Below are 19,861 nucleotides of genomic sequence, written 5' to 3'. Positions count from 1 at the left end.
ACTGACCCTCACATATGGTCTCGAATGTAATGCCACAGATAATGATTATTATCATTACCGCTTATCGCGTTCATATAAAGTTAGGTACTAAGTTGATAACTAATTATATATATGCTTCAAGTTTATAATACACAGTGGCAAAATTATAGTTTCCCATCAGCATATGACCAGTACAGCCAAACGACACTACCGCTGCTTTATTAGGATGACAACGACCAACGTGCAGGACCAACTTCTGGAAAGCGAGCCAATTCAGCGTTAGTCCATACACTACTCGAATTGTGGTGAAAGTCCAGAACTCCCATTGCTGGTGCAATGCAGAAGCGACTTTAAAAAAAATAGTGTACGATATTCATGTACCTCCCTCTCTTCCCTCTTTTTCCTCGATGACTGTTTCTTCTCCACCACAAGCAAGTTTCCCTAGTCACGCGTCTGCCCCCGACTTCAATAACTCATAACCAAAGCCACTATCTATTACGCATGGTGGCGGTGTTCCCTCTTTGTTTTCCATCCCAGACTTTGTGACTGCCACCGCCGCCACCACCGATCGAACAAGCTGCTATTAATCACGCTTACGCTGATATAACGTATAGCCTGCGATGGATAACGCTAAATGGGGAATTTCGGATAACTAGACCGTTATCTTTTTTTATTAACTTTTTGAGCTCTTTACACTCACTTGAAACCGGCATATTTAATTCCGAGTACATGCATATATGCAACACCAACGAAAATCGCACAAGGCAGGTTAGGAGAACCTACAGAAGCAGTGGCGTATATAGGAGGGTGCCTAGTGACCTACAACCCCCCTACCCGAAATGTTTTAAAAAACTTAAAAATTATTTTAAACATATGTTATATTTTAATGGTACTTTATGCTTATTTAGAATTTGCGTCCAACGTCAAGCCGTTTTGAGACATTCTATAAATGAAATGCAAATAAGTACCTACTGTGTCTTGTCAGTAATTCTTAGATAGCAGTGATAATTTAACTCTGTCCATAGTAGCCCCTTCCGAAAATATTTTCTGTATACGCCACTGTATAGAAGCGTTTATTTTTCTACGAAAAACATATCAACACGATTCTTGGCTAATACCATTTTATCTATTAATAATAAATATGAAATTATAAACGTACTGCTATTAAGGTACGGCCCCACTGGGAGCGATTCTGCGATTCTGCGTTTCGAGCGTTTCTGCGATTTTACACGCGCGATGTCCTCTAGCGATTTTGATAGGGACACTTTAACGATTTTACATGCGTTTCTGCATTTTTAGTTGCGCGTGTTCGTGTATTTTTCATTTGTTTATTCAATCCTCGACTAAGATGACGTCCAGAAAAATGTTGCTGGCTGAAAGTGCTGCTTTACTTGATATTTAAAAGATTATTATTATTATTTTATTGTTTATAATTCTTTGGACATTCTGACAATTAATGAAGGTATCCACTCTCCCATCAGTATAATATTATAATTTATAACACTTTTCAGTTTTATAACATTCGATCTGAGAAATACTGTTTTTTTAATAAAAAGTACTTACAGTAGATGCATAACAGTAATTATTGTCATTTGTTGTCAATATTTATCTAATTTTGCAGCTCTAATTTCTTTAAAATTATATGTCACCCCAAAGTAATGCAATACTTGTACTCTAGTTAAGAGCTTCAGTATATTTATTAGTTATTAGCTAATATACTATATTATACTATGATACTATATTAGCTAATATATCAAAATATATAATATTAATTAATTAAATTACCATTCATGTCAAGATCCTTTCTAATGTTGGACCAACATTTTTGAATCTTAGTCCTATTACTGTGGTCCGGGTGTCTAGGATTCCAAATAGCTTCCTGTACGAAGACAGCGGCAGCTATTTGTTCGGACACAACCGACGCGGAAGACATTTTGACAGCGATTAATTGCTGAATATCAAACTATTTTGTTCTTTCAGCGATTACCGAGCGTGTAAAGCTACACGCGACACGCGGCACGCGCTTAGTGGGGCCACTACATATGAGTTACATACTTTTGTTAAAATCGCTAAAACGCAAAATCGCTACACACTATCGTAAAAACGCAAATCGCTCCCAGTGGGGCAATTGCTACCGATTGTGTTTGTAAGAAATTCAAACAATTTAAGGGCGACATTTTAAATTTTTCCTACGTGGCTATATTAACTACATATATATTTTATTAAAAATGAATGTTTCGTCAGTTTTTTTAATGAAAATTAATTTTTTCATTTAAACAAGAAAGTTCATATATGAACTAACATAAATAATTAAAAATAATTGAAAAGTTGAACATAAATGTACATAATTGTAATAATAATTAATCATCTCCAAAAAGTAACCCTTCCGAAATAAATGTTATTATATGAAAGAGACAAATGACCAACACATTTTTAAACTGATCTATTTGCTTCTCTATTTCATAGCAAATCGATCAAAATCAACGACCGATGACTTAGACACTTTAAGCATTTTTCTAATTCTTACTATACCTGAAGGCTGTAATACCTTAAACGTACAATAGAAAATGAAATAAAAGGTCATACGTATTAAATAATATCCAAATACTAAAATCCTCCTTAAAATTGCCACATTTTAGGAAAATATCCTACATATCTTATTTATCAGATCCACGTAAGAAGCATAGTATTTTGTCAATTTTCAAAATGTTTGCATACTTCGACAGCGATAATATATTGCTATAATTCTACTTGATAAAATTAATATTTATCACTCACCCGGGATTACCACGCAGTGCGGCGTGCTGCAACGGATTAAACCCATTTGTATTGACTACCATGAGGTCAGCCGGTGGCGACCCTATAGCAGGATATCCCAGCTCGGCGTTCATATTAGTGGCACATTCTGCTGGTGTACTAGCTTTGCAGTGATCACTCAAGTTCATTTCCATGGCCATAGAAGGCACTGCAGAAGAACACGATACAGAGGCAGAACACCCGGTAGCATCTTCATTCTGACCACTAGCTATTGATACTCCTCTTTTAATGTCCGATGTAACCGTTGTCGATGTAGCATTTTCGTCTCGATTCACAGATGCAGTATTACTTATTGTTGCAGCCACAGTATTCGTTGCAGCAGGAGCCACGGTCACTTCAACGTGATTTGGCATTGGCTGTCCACGATCGAAAGCGCGTTCACTTCCATTTAGAACAGCGGCGGTCACAGTACTTGATGGTATATTATTGGTCACAATGCATCCTCCTCCACCCTCCATCAACATAGCTACCAAATCGTCACGTTTTCTGGATATGGCATCATGAAGCGGGGTGTCACCTTCGTTGTCCTTTTGTAAAACAGAAAAAAAATTACTATTTGTTAAAATTTTGTTGAACACAAGAAAAATATATTTTTTTTCAATATTTTTTTAAGAAAAATAATTTAAAAATGAGTGCTTAATTTAAATTAAGAATTGTAATTAATTACTTAAAATATCAGTCTAAATATCGAATTATTCAATAAATGTCAATAACAACTAACAACAATAATTAATAAAAAAATGAATGTCATATAATATATAGAATAGATAAACTGACTATATAGTGATTAATCATAAAAACAACTAATATAAAATATCAATTCTAATAAAAAGAATACTTTTAATACATACTTCTATACATTTAATAATTAATACTAATTATTTTTATTTTTTATAGGTAGGTATTGGTTTAAAAAATACAAAATAAAACCATTGAGTAGGTATTAAAAAACATTCGATGTTATCCAGAAAAAATAGATCAATTTAATTGACATAAAATTAAGATATTTCTTCCAATTAAAATTATATCATTTAACAAAATATAACTTTTTTAACACATTTCAATTTGAAGCTAAATAAAAAACTATTAATATGCATTTCTTTTTTTTTTTATATATATTAAACTAAATATTGTAAATTTGAACTTAAATACTATGTATTTCTCTTGAAAAGGAGTTCTATAAATGTTTTATAATTTAAATTAAAAAATAATGCTATATACTGAACTCAACAAAGGCACTATAAAATATTATGTTACAAGACTGTTTATTGTATTTTATTTGTAAAAAAACTATTAAAAATTATTTAAAAAATAAACTTAATTCGTAATATTTCAACTTAAATCATGTTATCATTTCCAACAACTGCCTGGTTTTAAAATATAAAAATATTAAGGAGATAATAAAGAAAATTATATACAACGAAAATACATAACACAATCGTATCAATTTTAATTTTTTATTTGTCTGTAATATGATATTAAATTTCAAAGGCATCAGAGTAGATTAACATTAAAATATTAATATTATAAATTTCTTCATATAGGAGTGATCTATACAATTTATGTATGTAAACTAGAATGTAATTTAAAATCTAATTTTTAATTGAAAAAATGACAAATCAGCTTGTGAATATCCAAAAACAAAATTTAGAAATATTTTCAACAATGTACATTTTTACACAATTATGTCACCAACACATAATCAGAATAGCAAATATCACCAATAATTTAACCAACATCACTAACCTGTAGATTTGGCAAGCAATTTAAACGTAACAACATACGGCAAACATAAGCATATCCACGATTCACAGCTATGTGTAGTGGAGTCTGACCACGTTTATTCCGTGCATTTATGTCCGCATCAAAAACAACACACAATACATGAATTACATGTGGTTGGTTGCCAAATGCAGCATGGTGAATAGCTCGGTCACCATCTTTATCCTAAAAAGAAAAAAAACAATGATAATAGTAGCGTTATAAGAATAATGTGACTTTGTTACATTTTAAATTGTACCAATATGTTGAGTTATCCATCAATTTACACACAAATTAACAATAATTAATTTTTCATATAAAAAAAAAAAAAAAATACCAATGTGTTAACTTCAATATAATAGATAATATAGTCAATAAACAAATAATAATATTATTTACAACATATCACTGAGTTTTTCATGATATCACAATTTAAATTTACAACTTAAAAAATGTTTTTTTGTTAAACCATAGAAAGCATTAATTATATATAAGTTAACTTTAATATTTATCCTCATTGAAATTTATATTTGAAAAATATAATAGACAATAATTATAAATTATTATGAAATACTTAGAGAATAATATTTTTATTAAATAAATGTATTACTCTATACCTGGAATTCGACATCAGTATTAAACTCCCTGATCAACATCCGACAAACATCAGCATGTCCATTTTGTGCGGCTGCTTGAAGAGCAGTGTGTCCGCCACTTACAAAGTTGGTCAGTATCAGTTCTTCAGTGGATTCTTGATTTACTTGATTTGCTTCAAAATTTTGTTCATTTTCCAGAATCTTACGACAGTTTTCAACATCACCATTAGCTGCCAACCTCACTAATTCACTTCCTATAACTTGTCTTTCATTTGCTGATCTGATACGTGTATCATTTTGAGATTCTTCCTGACTTCCTAGAATAACAAATAACATTTAGGAATTAATTAAAATAAGAAATATAATTATATTTAAAATATATTTTTAAAAATAATTAAGTATGTTGCATACAGTATTCATCATTTTAATATTATAATAGATTTTTGATCAATTATATACTATATTGTACACGTTTCAAATAATTATTATTTAAAATGAGATTTATTTTAAAGTTAAGATGATATTTGAACAATTTATATTAATATAATTCAAGTAATCTATAATAATTTACCTATTGATATTTGTACCAAGTAATAAGAGTGCTAATACAAACCATATTTAAAATTTAAATTCATTAATTTCATATATTTTTCTCAAAAATTAAAATTCCTAAGTACATTGTTTTAAATATTATCTATATTCTAAATTTAACCTAATTAACCTTAAATTCTAACCTTACAGACAATAATAATAATAATAAAATGTATAACTCAACCTGCTTAAGTAAGTCAAGATTAAATAAAAATAAAAATAAACAGTACATAAATCTAACAAACTTTTTTATGTGCAAGGGTGTAAATTTAAAATCATTTCCGTATTTTCATTCATTACACATACATTGTTATTATATTATGCCATATCAGAGAAATTATAAAAATATAAATATAAAATATTTAAATTAAGTAATAAGAAAATTATCGATTATCAAAACATAATCATGACATTTCTAAAATAATATTAAATAAAAATTTTATTTTCTTAATTTAAGGAATTTAAAATTTAAATTATAATTTTACATTATAAACATAGGCGGTACTATGGGAGGGGCATGGTAGGCGGCTGCCCCCCTGTGAGTTCTTACTCTCCCTATACATTTCAAATAGTGGTTGGTAACCCCTCATATTGCACGCTTATTTAGAGTCTGCATGATTGTAAGTAATAACATTATTATCTACAACCGTTGGAACCATTTATGTAAATATACCGATAACATTTTTTGCGTCAACATTTTCAATATTATTATAATTTATTTTTATCATTGACAAATCATGAACCAATATTATTACTTTATTATTATCTGTATCACAAACGTTTTGTATGATTTTTTACTTTGATTTGAAGTATGTATTTTATTTAATATTCTTGGGTTTTTTGGATAATATAAATTATAATAAAAATTATAAACACAAATCAAAGAAAAAAATAAAAACTTTATATGACTTTTTCATACAAGAACCATCATAGACGACTCTATGGGGTGTGCTGGGTGTGCCTTGCCTTGGCACACTATAATGTGAATAATGCGAATAAAAAAAATTGAATAATTACAATTGAAAATATATGTGAATACATATTAATTAAATTTTAGTTTTTTGTAAATAATATTGCAAGTGTTCAGAATAAGTCTGAAATAATAATTACGTATATATTTTACCAATCGTTATTTTACATCATTAACAATGGCTTTATTTTTAGAATTTAAATCATAACATGGTCTACACGTACATGTTTATAGCCTCCCCTTTATATTTTGAAAAAATAACCAAAAAATGACAGGGCACACTCAAATATATCACTCTGGGTCCGCCTATGAGAACCATCACAGATAAATTGTGGTAAGTTATTATTTTATAATTTTATAAGATAAAATAATATAAATGTAGGTATTTGTAAGTATATTATTCATTTAACAAAATAATCTTATTTGAAATAAGTTAAAATAGTTATCAATAAAATACTTTTTTTATATTATTGCTAGTCTAAAGATTTAGAAAAAATAGGACAAAATAGTGTTGATATTTAACTTAAAGTATTTCCTACCCCCCCCCCTGCCAAGAGGGTCTAGTACCGCCTATGATTATAAATAAGTTACTGAAAATATATATAAGCTTCTATTATAGTCAATTTTTAATAAATTAAGAAGCTCATAATTTTGTTATCTGTACAGAAAAAATTTGAAAAAAAGTTTTGTTATTAAACTGGAAATAAATTAAAAATTGTTCTGTTTATTGAAAAATTCTAAATAAATTAAATATGATTTAAACTGTTCACATTCACATATTCTTAATAAAAAAAAATTAATCTTATTATATAAATACATAATTCAATCAGTTTAAAAATATAAAAATATGTTCTTTGCAAACATTTTGTTAATATTAATTAATTACTAATTATTATTATTACTATTACAGTATATTACATAACACACACCTTCAATATTTGAAACTGTCGCTCTACTAGCACTAGTAGAATTAGATGCAGCAATTGAATTGTTTCTGTTGAATTCACTAATTAAAGTGACAGCTCTTGGATTATATGTCCATGATGTATTGCATACAACTATCTTAAGATCGCCATCATCGTACACCTGTTGTATGTATCCTATTTCACCCAAAGTCTAGGAAATATACCAATTATAAAATTATGATACATATTAATTTCTATCTGATTTAAGCTGATTGACAAAATCATAAAATAAACTAAATCATACCATCGCCATACCATCAGCCCATTCACCATGACCTTTTTGCAATTGACGTACATAGTCCAAATCCTCTGAAATTTTCACTGTGGAACCCACACTAAAGGAATATTCTTGTGGTGAAGATGGTAAACTTGCAGAAGGATTAGCAATGCTTGCCACAGTTGTTGTCGGAGTAATAATATTATTATTAACTTTAGTAAGTGCAGCCGCATTAAATGTCCATCGATTGCCACTTGGATACATCACCACAACGTCGTGATCTTCATCAAAACCAATTATAGATCCGATGGTGGCACTTTGCCTCATTCCTTTCAAACACTCTTCATTCATACATTCTACCCAACCACCATGATCTCGTTGTAAAGCTCGAACCACATCATATTCTAAATCGATTCTTACCTAAAGTGACAAAAGTATTTAATTGTTTAATTTTAATAACTTTTTAAGTGCTTAAGAAACTTCAACTCTTATATTAGTAAATAGTACATGTAGTAGATAAATGTCTTACCCGATCTCCTATTTCCAAATTTTGGAACTGTTGTTGGTTAGGATTCAAACCACGTGGAACTCGTCTTAGTAATTCATAAAGCTGTAGAGCCTCATGACAGTGTTGTCCTAATAATGGTAAGTGATCCCTGTATGCAGTCGTTGGTGCTTTGGCCGAAGTTAAACACTTCAAATCCGACTAATTTTAAAAGTAAAAAAAATTTTAAAAAAAATATAAATTTAAAAACTAGGATAACATACCATCCCTTCAAATCCAAGGCGATACAAGTTTTTGCCACCAGTATTACTAATAGGGTTATCCCATTGGACTAAGGCTGCTGAGCGGACACTACCCGACACCAGAGACCAGTCTTGAATTTCACATACTTTTCCACGTCTAATGGCTGCTTGTGAAATATCATTATTCAATCCTTTTTGTGTAATACATCCTCCATCTTGGTCATCCCATTGCCAATCAACACCACGGGCAACTCGAGCCCCAGTAAATATACCACGAATTGTAACTTTCTTGGATTTTTTCCTTTGCTCTAATTCTGTGACACTTTCTCCATTGATATTTATGATAGGTGATGGGGGTGTTGAATCCAGTAAATCAGGTGGTAAAGGTTGTTCAATCAATATAAACTTATGCCGAACATTATGTTTGTCTCCATGATAACATGTAGAACATAGATCTACAGAATAATTGACTGTAATCTCCTGGTCAGTTCCACTCAAGGGCCTAGGTGGACAACTCACACATTTCCAACGATGCCCAATAATGGGTGTTGTTTTACAAGCATAGCATGATGTACCAATATGCTTTGAGTGTCCTATATAAACAATTATATACAATTTAGTATGTAATATTTTTTAATTCTGTACCGAAATTATTATTGATAACCACAGTCATTTAAAATCCTTTCCAGTAAAATGATCTCACTATAATAGAAAAAAAAATAAAATATTAACATGTGAAATAGTCTACCAAAAAAATGTACGAAATATTTAAAGAAAAATATCCTAATCACAAGGTTCTTATAAATTTTTCTAGTCATATTTTAAAGAAAATTTCGACCTGATATTTGGACTTCCACAAAAAGATACTTGTCCCACTTGTGAAGAGATGAGTATTTAAATAAAATATCAATGTCTTAACGAAAATACAAAGAAAGTGGTTCTTAAGGAATTGTTAGTTCACAAGGGTTAATGTAAAATATTTTATACAGCTTTAAGTTCAATAAAAAAAAATATGCCAAGACGATAAAAAAAATATGGGAATTTGTATTATTGTTAATGTTTATTATCTTATCATCACCTCACTGTTTTGTGTTCCAATAACCATGAAATAATTTGTTGAGAATTTATAAATGTGTTGGTTAAACATACATTTTATCTTTGAAATTCTACAACAGACTTCTTATTTTTTCCAATCAATAAAAGGCATACAACAGAAAATTTTCAATTAACGAAAAAAAATTGGAAGATATCAAATTACATTGAAATTTATCCCAGAAGGATATTATAGATTTTGGTAAACAATAAGTGAATGGCCTTCAAAATAAATATTTAAAACATAAAAAATTATTTTTGTTTATATTTTATATTCACATAAGTTATATTTAGTAAGAATTGATGAATAAAAAAATATTTTGAAATATTTGATATTTCTCCTTCTATATTAAAAAATAAGATATGATAACAATTTATTTGAAGAAATGTGACATGTCCATTACTTTTATTACTTAAAAAAATAAAAAAACTATAAAACTTTCATTTTAAAAATTAAATTAAATTTTCAAGTGATTCAATTAAATATAGAAACCAAAATTTCAAAGTTTTTAAGTTAAAATTTCATATGTTATTTAGTTTTTTACCTTTCCTGAACAATTAGGAATTGTGGATTTATCACTTTTCCGTAGTTAGCAATTTACATATATTATTGCTTATTATTTTAGGAAATGAAATGATTATCATTAAAACAGAAATTATGAAACATATTATATTTCTTTGTTTGGAGATTGTAATTATGTTGATTTATTATTATTTAATTTAAGAACAACAAAATTAATTAAATGGTATAATTTGTAATATGTATACCTTGTACACACATACATGATGAAGGATTGTCCCTCTCATCCACTCATATGTGCATTTTAACCACTTCAAACTTAAAACCATATAAATTATAAATACTTTTTACATTAATTATTCCCAAAGAAATTTATTATTTAATGTAATTTGGAAAAAAAAAACTTTTTTGTTGTTAAGAAAGTCACAACAATTAAAAAGTGTTAATATTAAAACCAAAACCATGACTTGTATCACAAACACAGATAAAATTAATTTTCCTTTACATGATATATAGATTATCAATTAATATAATTTTGATTATTTATAATGAAAAAGTATTAATAATGATATTAACTTCAGCAGTATTTAAGAAATAAATTCTAAAATAAATTGACAGTTAATATTGTTAAAATAAATATTTACTATTTAATATTTAATACTATAATAAGTTACAAAATATTGTAAAAATAATTATTTTTACTGTTGTCATAAATTTATTATAAACATAAGGAGAAAATTTCTATAATATTGTGTATTTAAAATGTATAGTTTGCTTCCTCTCTTCCATTTTATCTAATTTGTCCATGCTTATAATTATAATTATTAAATTAATTAGTTAAATAACATGTGATATACTAATACATTTTTACAAGATTATTTGTTTTTTGTAATTAAAAAATGTTTTAATCTACTAGTAACTTGTACTGTCATTCAATTAAATAACTAAATTTTGTTTTAAGTTTATGATGGTAACAAAATCTATCCATACATTTAGAATATTTTAGAAATAAATTATTTTTTGATCTTCTACTAATACTATGCAAATTTTTCTATAAGTTTTTTAATATACTCTTTGGTAAGCTAATTAAAGTATTTAAAAGAAAGAAAAAGAAATGGTGTAAGAAGTAATATACATTTTTAAGGTTAATAAATCTGAAAACTTGTATATTTTTCTAAAAAAAAATTTTTCAATTAAAAGTAGTTATTTAATAATAATAATTTTTAATACATTGTTTTTACCTGTTGGTCCACTATCATAAATGCGTAAATCATATTGACCAGAACATCTATAATTGGCTGCAATTCCATTATCCCATACTACAACCACTTCTTCGTGCGACTCAAAACTACGCACAGTTCCGACATTACCTTCTCCGCCATCCTAATCCAAGTACCATTTTAAGGTTAAGTTAAGCATTGAATTCTATGTGAACACATTATAATCCATATTACCTGTTTGTTCCATTTCCAGCTAGGACCTCGAATAACCCGAGCTCCAACATAATTTAGCAATGTGGAACACACCTGCGACATCTTGTTTAAGTCTAAAGCAGACTACAAATATTACTGGCAGTATAGCTCGAATAGCTAAATTATGTGTTGCTGTTCCGTCTATGATCACCAATCATATTACGCACAGTAGAATCTAAAATTGCAAACGTGAAACGTTAAGTGATGGACGTCCGGTTGTTATTTTCAACTACCCCGTGTAGTGTGTACGAGACACGCAAACGCTCGTCAACGCGTTATGCTACCGCAAATACGGCGTCTGAACAAAACGTCGCCTTCGAATGTCTAACTGATGTACCACATTGACAGAAAAATTAGTAACTCTTAATTCGACTCGAACGCGCAAGATTACTAGACGGTAGCTGTTAACCACCACAAACAACAACCACTACAACGAAGGAAACACTGTTGCTGTTTAATCGTACTGTTGCCAATGTTTACCTATTTACCATTACGGTTATCACTAACACAGATAATTGTCGAGAATTTGGTCGCGATTACAGATGAGTTATTGGTATGTGTTTTTTTGGTATCATCTCCATTATGTGAGCCACCATGGATTTTTCAAAGAGATTCAACACTAACGCCTATCGAACCGAACCACTGCTCCCCTACTATTCACCCCACGAATGGTAATCGTCGATATCATACGTTCTCTAAGCCGTTGACCGTCACAAACTTTTCGAATCCACCGTCGTGTTATCGTATTGTGCTCTGTAACATTATGATAATTAATTATTTCTTTACCCGTGCCAATCACGGACATATTTTAATGCTGCTACGCACTGACAAGCGTTATCAGTGGCGTAAATAGGAGGGGCCCTAGACCCGGGCCATAGTGAAATTTTAGATTCAATTAAAACATTTTATGCATATTGCTATACTTTGGCTATCCATGGAGGGTTTGGGGGGGTCAGAACCCCCCCCCATGAACTTAAAATGGTAAATTAACTTTTACATGAAACATGGTTTTAACATTTTTATATTTTAGAATTTTGACTTGAAAATCATATTAATAGTTAGTATAAACACTATAAACGTATTATACACACGCTGCACACACACACACATACACACACACACAAAAGTCATAATATTATGATCATATTTAGATACTTTAATACTACTTTGATAATTTTTTCTTGGGAACATACTATTTAGGTTTTCTACAACGGTTGATTCTAAATCGATCTTCTGGTCCTGATATCTGAGATAAAAGCGATATCATTATCTGTATTCAAAGTTTATTTTGGGTATACCTATTGCATTCGAGGCTTGCCGATTATTAAACACAAGCACCTTATTGTATAAAACTAATAGTTATTAGTTAATAGTTGGTCGTTGCCCGTTGGTGTCTCACTGTCTTACTTACTACTCGTTTACAGAGATGGATAGGAAGTTTTTTTATTACAAGGAAATATTTTAATGGGGCCACCAAGATAAAAAAAAAATTGCTTTTAAAAAGATTATTATATTTACACATCCTAATATAATTTAAATAATTTAACTATAAAAAAAAATAATAAATTTCTATGAAAAAATTAATGGTATCGAAGGGGCCACCGACATAATATAGGGCGAGGGCCCACAGGGAAAATCCCTTTTTCCCTATAGGAAATCCCTATCCACCCTTGCTCGTTTATTTGTTTATATTTGAAATTTGTATTCCATTATATTTGTTTTATTTTAATTTGACATCATTCTAAGACGTATAAACATTCCATTATGGTAAGATATTTTTCAAATCTAATTTTTAGTACACCAAAGTGATTGGTCAAAAAATATTCTAATATCTAATATTTATGTTCCTATATTAGTTCCTAGTTCTTAAATCGTTATTATTATTATTATTTATTATAATAGGCAAATTCTCTAACAAATAAGTAGACTAGAAAAGTTATTTATTTTTTCTTACCCGAGTCAAAAAAACTAATGTATAAAATGGTTTTTAATTTAATTTTTATATTTATATTAATATTAGGTACAGGATATTATACATTACTACATTAAATGCATAAATAAGTGTTTATTCAGTAAAAAAAAAAATAAGAAAAATGTTAATCGAATTTAATTTTTCTATATGTACTATATTTTAATAATTATTTTGTTAAAATAATAAAAAAAAACTTTAATATAATTATTTTCGGGTACCTAATTTAGTCTTAAGAATTTGATTAAAATTAAAATTAACTAAAAAAGGAAAAAGATGACCTATAAATGAACAAAAATGACTTAAAATTTAAAAACATGAAAAATTGCAAAAAATTGTAAAATAAAAGTTGCATAAATGGATTCGTAGTTACATAATTCAAATTATGTACTTACAAAGCTACGTTTTACAATCACAAAAAAAAAATGCACTTTCCTACAAATTCTCAGCCTTAGGGAAATCTAAAATAAGAAATACACTAAAATTACTAAAATTTTATAGTTACGGAAAATGTAGTAAGAATCACTATTTTATAGGTGGAATGACTAAAACGGTTTAGTTATTAAGACTATATAAAAATAGTTGGTTTCAATAATGAATATTACTATATTTTATAGTTTATTTTTTTCATATGTTTAAATCAACTATATTTTATAGCCCAAATAATTGAATACTATAGCAATAGATCAAATTGCTATAAACTATTATAAGTCGAACTGTCGAAATATAATTCGGCGAAAACTAAACACGCGCAAGTCGCAAACACAAAGGTAAAATAAGGCACGAGGCAACACGCGCGGCATGAAATAAAAATTCTTAAGAATTTTGTCTCTTGTAAAACATATTATCAGCTAATGGATGGTGGTCACCATTACCCTTATGTCAGTTTATCATACTTTTCGACACTTCTACAAGAAAGTCTGACGCTCTACGGCTCTCTAAATTTCAACGGATTCAAGTCAAAAAAGTAAGTTTTTTACACTATATACTGAATATGAAGTATATTATTAATGTATATAGTTATTTTCCAGTTTTGTTTAAATTATTTAAATAAATATCGACTTATAGTTATATAGTTTATTAAATATAAATTAATTACCGAATTGTATAGGTCTATAATATCTTAGATACCTACCTACTTAAATCAGGAAACAATTTTTTAAAAGCAGTTAAATTTAAATTTTTAAATGTTTATGCTAAGTAGATATAAAGTATACAATTTATTTCATGTTTATCGTTGAAATCATACATGAAAAAATATTACTTTAAGGTTCTGAGTGGAGCGAAATATAAATATAGTTTTACTATATATGATGTTTATTTATTTAGGTATTATTATTAATATTTTTTGTTAACTTTCGTATAGAAATGCTTGCCTGAGAGTTTACATAAGCAACTTTTTGAATCAGAATTTGCCCCTATATGGTACTTTTTGAAGGTAATTTTCGAAATTCTCAATAGTTTTTCCAAAATTTTCCAAAAAAGCCCTATAAGACTTTTTTTTTGTATCCAAACTTTATGTAAATTTAAATATAGATTGATAACAATATAAAAAATATTTTTGTGAAAGGAAATTTTGAATATTTTAAATTTTCTCTAACACTTATTTCTCATCAAAAATAAATTTTTTTGGTCTCGGATAATAGTAGAATATAAAACTGATTGAACAAAAATTTAATTTTTTTTTTTAATTAATGGCATTAAATTGTAATTTGTGTAATAATTAATCTCTAAAAAACTACATTCAAAAATATTGATATACCGCCCAGATATTATAAGATATTATAAGGGTAGCACGGGACTTCTGAGACATACTATATATAGATATTATTTATAAATTATAAGTTACTACCTATAAAAATAAATTTATTTAATATAATTTATTGAATAATTGTTATATTAGATACCTACTTAAATATGGACGAATTTACTAAAAACTAGTTAAATGATATTGGATTTCAACATTTAGTGAATAAATTTGAAGGTAAAGTAAAAAAATAATAAAAAAAGAACAGTTTAAAAAAATATATATAAATATAAAACCATTATACTCGGTAAATTGTCTTCGCAATTAATATAAGGCCATTTTATGACTGAATGCTGCTGTAATGAGCGAACAAAAGCAAATTAAAATAAAAATAAAAAAAATGACTGAATACAGATTAAAAATAACCATTTATTTGATTGATTCAGACTTTCAAATGTTTTAATCACTTTTGATGATATTATAATTTGATATATTTAACTTAGAAATTTCTGGGCAACGTGCGTTTTTTTTTTTTATGAAACTTTATTTTTCCAAAATATTTAAATACCGGAATTATGATGAATCGATTTTTTAAAGACAATTTTTGTCAAACAAATATTTTTCAAAACTCAAGATCAATTTTGATATAAATGAATTGAATATTAAAAAAAATATTATTAAAATTTATTAAACGTAGGTAGTTAAATTTCATCATCAATGAAAAAACATTTTAGTAATTTTTTTCAAATAAACTTAGAAGGTATAACTTATGATAACATTAGATGAATATGCTTTAGAGTATATATTATGAGTATATCCCCCAAAACATTTTTTTTTAGATTTTATCTCTATTTATTTAATTATTTTCTATTTTTCAAATTCAAGTTTTAACTAAATAAATAAATATTTGTTACATTATTATTTTTATTTATTCAAAATCGATTTTATTTATTATACATTTATTTTTAGTGATAAATAAACTATTTTTGGAGAAAAACCTATGTATTATTTTATGTTTTTAGAGGAAGAAATTAATAAAACAGTTTTGATGATATTAACTGAGTTAATGTTGAAAGATTTAATTCCCAAAATTGGTCGAAGAGCCAAGTTTATTAATGAGTTGGAAAAACTAAAAATACTAAGTTCAGTAAGTGTAAACCTTAATGTATATTATATTTATTCAATTTGATCTCAATTATTAAATGTTTTTTTTTTTACTTGCAATACTCAAAACAATTTTTTTTTTTTTTTAATTATTTCCCCAAAATTGTATTTTGACGTAATTAGGAAGTTCAGTTAAAAAATGAAAAATTATTGACATTTGAGTCAATGATGAACATGACTGTGACAGATGAAAAAGGTAATTAAAAAAAAAAATTAACATAAGTTTAGGTCAGTGTTGGTTTGGCTTGCGATAGAGCTCACTATTTAAATATACTATAATAAAGAACTACAACAAACATAATTAATTAAAATGAATTATACCTACTTGAAAATAAATTCAGAGTAACTAATATTAATATTTTAAAAACTTCTTAAATTTATCATTGCAATTACAGCCTGTGTTATCTACATTACTATTTACCAATTTTATTAATTAATTAAATAGTTTATATTCTTAAAGATACAATTTAATTAAAATAGTTAGTCAATTTTCTTAATTAATTCATAAGTTAATACATTATTAGTGATCTTTTAATTTAAACACTTGGCTACGTCTTTTGCTAGTTACAGTAAAAATTTTAAAATGTATTAATTTAAAGAAAACTTAGGTATATTAATTGTTCAAATCAATCAGTTTTTTTATTTAATTTTGAATATTACTTTAAATTTTAGAATTTAACTGAGTACAAAAAAAAGAGTATAAATTTAATGCAAATAACCAATACAAAATATATTATATTAGTATGTAGGTGAATAATTTCAATTTAATATTTATTTATGTCAAGAAAAGGACCAATTTTTTGTGGTATGTTCAATGTTTAAATTTGGTGTTAGGCTCCTTAATTATCAAAACAATTAGTATCTATAAAAAACCCTGGATAGCCAGGTGAGCCAGACTGACAATAAAATTATAGTAGGTACCTAATTAAAATATATCTTGTATATTATAACACAATTAAAATTAAATTATATAGATGTATCATATTACAATGTAACTGCAGAGACATTTCAAAATAATGCAATTGATACTTTAAATATTATTCAACAAGATTCTTATCAGTCAGGTACAACATAATTTATTAACAATCACTTATTTGATAAACACTTGGTTTTATAGAAATAAAATCGTACATAATTGTATATTAATTATATCATAATATACAGATAAGCCGCAACCTAAGAAATTTATTTCAGACATTTTTGAAAATTTTTCAACGACTAGAGCAGAGTCTGAAGTTTCTAATGTTGATAATCCACCAATCATCGATATGAATTCGAGTAATAGTAAAAGTTATTTGCAAAATATTCAAAAATTCTATATGATAAAGAAAATAAATTAAATTATAGATCATTTTATTAAAAAAAAAACATTGGAGCAATACCAAGATGGTCTCCTTATACTACAACACTTCAAGTCATATGGGTCATTAAATGAAAAAATGAGAAACCGACTTTGTGGAATATTAATAAAAGATGAACTTTTTAAAACTTAAGGTGCAAATAAAATTTAGAAGACACAATTTTCGAAAATTTCAAATGGTAGATATTCGTAACATTACATATAGGTATTTTGACATTTAAAGAATGATGCATGTGGGTTATAACATATATATCATTAACAATTAATCATTATAAACAAAATATATTAGGCACTGTAAAAACATTTAAAATTATTTTATATCTAAAATGTTTTTTAATTTATTTTATTTTCAACTCTACAACTATAACTCTATAAAGCAACTTATTTTTAATAATGTAGTAGGTAAATTTTGTATAAGTTTTATACTATGTATAAAGTTTGTTAATAACTATAATAAATAAAGAGGGGTTTTCATACTCGATAGGTATAGAAGAATTCTTTCCTTCAGAAAACAAATATGTCTATTTCAACCCTTATTATAAAGAAGGTAATAAAGTGAGTCCTAATCGAGGAAAATTGTATGTCAAATATTGTAATTTAAAAAAAAAGATAAAGAAAATACATTTTCAAAGTAATAAAAACATAATAAGGACAATGAAGAAGGTATCTATTAATTATTTCTAATTTTTTATTTTTAATAAAATATGATTCTTATAATGTGAAATTGACATTAGAATTAGATATTTATTATAATATTAATTTGTAATTCTTATTTATTAATACTTATTGCATACTTATATTAAATAGATATTTTAGATTCAATAAATTGGCTAAAGTATAATATAGAACCAGAAATTATTTTACACCAGTTATGGGCTGAAACTGCTCATTATAGAAATACTAAGCTAATCAACTAAAATGCTATTCACAAATATCCAGCTTTAAAAAAGGCAACAGGTCACATACTTGTAAGTTTAGTCACACAAACAACAAAAAGTGTCCTTATGCCATAATAGATTTAAAAAATGTTTGAATTGCAGTATATTTAATTAATATTAAAATAAAAATAAATAAATTTATTGCTTTCAAATATATATTTTTTAAATCTTAATAATATAATAAAATTTTTTTTTCAGATAAATAATTAGAAATATATACAATGATTTTTCTTAGATTGATATGGATTTTTCTCACTTATTTCCATCAAAAGACCAATATCTTTTACAAAAATTTGATGTATTCAAAAATAAGTTAAAAACATATTTTAAAAGACAATTAAATTTAAATGTGTTTGAACAAAACATAATTAAAAAAATTATATCACCTGCTAAATTAGTCAAGTTGTTTAACTGTTAACATAGCATTACTAATAAAAATAAAATTGGAGTTGGTAAACAGAAAGGTTGGTACTTATCTGTAATTTGTTTTAGGTGATGATGATTTAGCAACTATTCAAATACTTCCTTACCTATTTGAACCAGTGAATATTAAAATTCCAAAGAAGATTGCCAATGAGGACAATCAAAAAACAGTTAAATATTGTATGCGAAAACCATCAAAAATAGAACAAGCTAGTGCTGTGATAGTCAATAACACAGTAAGTTTTAAATATTTTATTTTGTATTTATCTAATATTTTGTCTCAAAATTAAAATATTTCTTATAGGTACACAAGTATTTATAGGTAGTTTTAATAAAACAACAGGAAACATAAAATCCCAATACCTAATGCTTAACATTTAAAACATAAAATAACACTAGAATATAAATTAAGTAGATACACTTACACTATACACTCAAAGTCATAACTAGTATATGCCATCATTTCTTAGACTATTTACCGACATTGTTAAATTAATAATTATTTAGTTTGTAATCTACTAGCTTGTTGTAAA

At 26.9% G+C, this 19,861-nt stretch overlaps 1 protein-coding gene across 3 annotated transcripts in view; it reads right to left on the bottom strand.

Annotated features, from left to right (window-relative positions):
* The window catches only part of LOC112688968 (E3 ubiquitin-protein ligase mind-bomb), a 42,793-nt gene extending 22,932 nt beyond the window's left edge, over positions 1–19,861 (bottom strand). Inside the window, exons 1-11 of one of the 3 annotated variants that reach the window (XM_025562427.1) lie at positions 19,754–19,861; positions 11,961–12,480; positions 11,710–11,902; positions 11,497–11,638; positions 8,665–9,236; positions 8,426–8,602; positions 7,924–8,316; positions 7,644–7,830; positions 5,175–5,470; positions 4,543–4,743; positions 2,758–3,323 (exon numbers count right to left, since the gene is read on the bottom strand). In XM_025562427.1, the coding sequence (XP_025418212.1) occupies positions 2,758–3,323; positions 4,543–4,743; positions 5,175–5,470; positions 7,644–7,830; positions 7,924–8,316; positions 8,426–8,602; positions 8,665–9,236; positions 11,497–11,638; positions 11,710–11,790 (2,615 nt within the window). In that variant the 5' untranslated portion in view covers positions 11,791–11,902; positions 11,961–12,480; positions 19,754–19,861. Of the gene's footprint in view, positions 1–2,757; positions 3,324–4,542; positions 4,744–5,174; positions 5,471–7,643; positions 7,831–7,923; positions 8,317–8,425; positions 8,603–8,664; positions 9,237–11,496; positions 11,639–11,709; positions 12,481–19,753 lie in introns of all 3 variants that reach the window. The other 2 variants (XM_025562426.1, XM_025562428.1) reach the window with 2 other exon arrangements.

The sequence above is a fragment of the Sipha flava genome, unplaced genomic scaffold, assembly GCF_003268045.1.
Source record: "Sipha flava isolate LNK unplaced genomic scaffold, YSA_version1 41_pilon_pilon, whole genome shotgun sequence".
Taxonomy (NCBI): Eukaryota; Metazoa; Arthropoda; class Insecta; order Hemiptera; family Aphididae; genus Sipha; species Sipha flava.
Note: the sequence above shows the minus strand (reverse complement) of the source record. Positions and strands in the feature narration are given on the sequence as shown.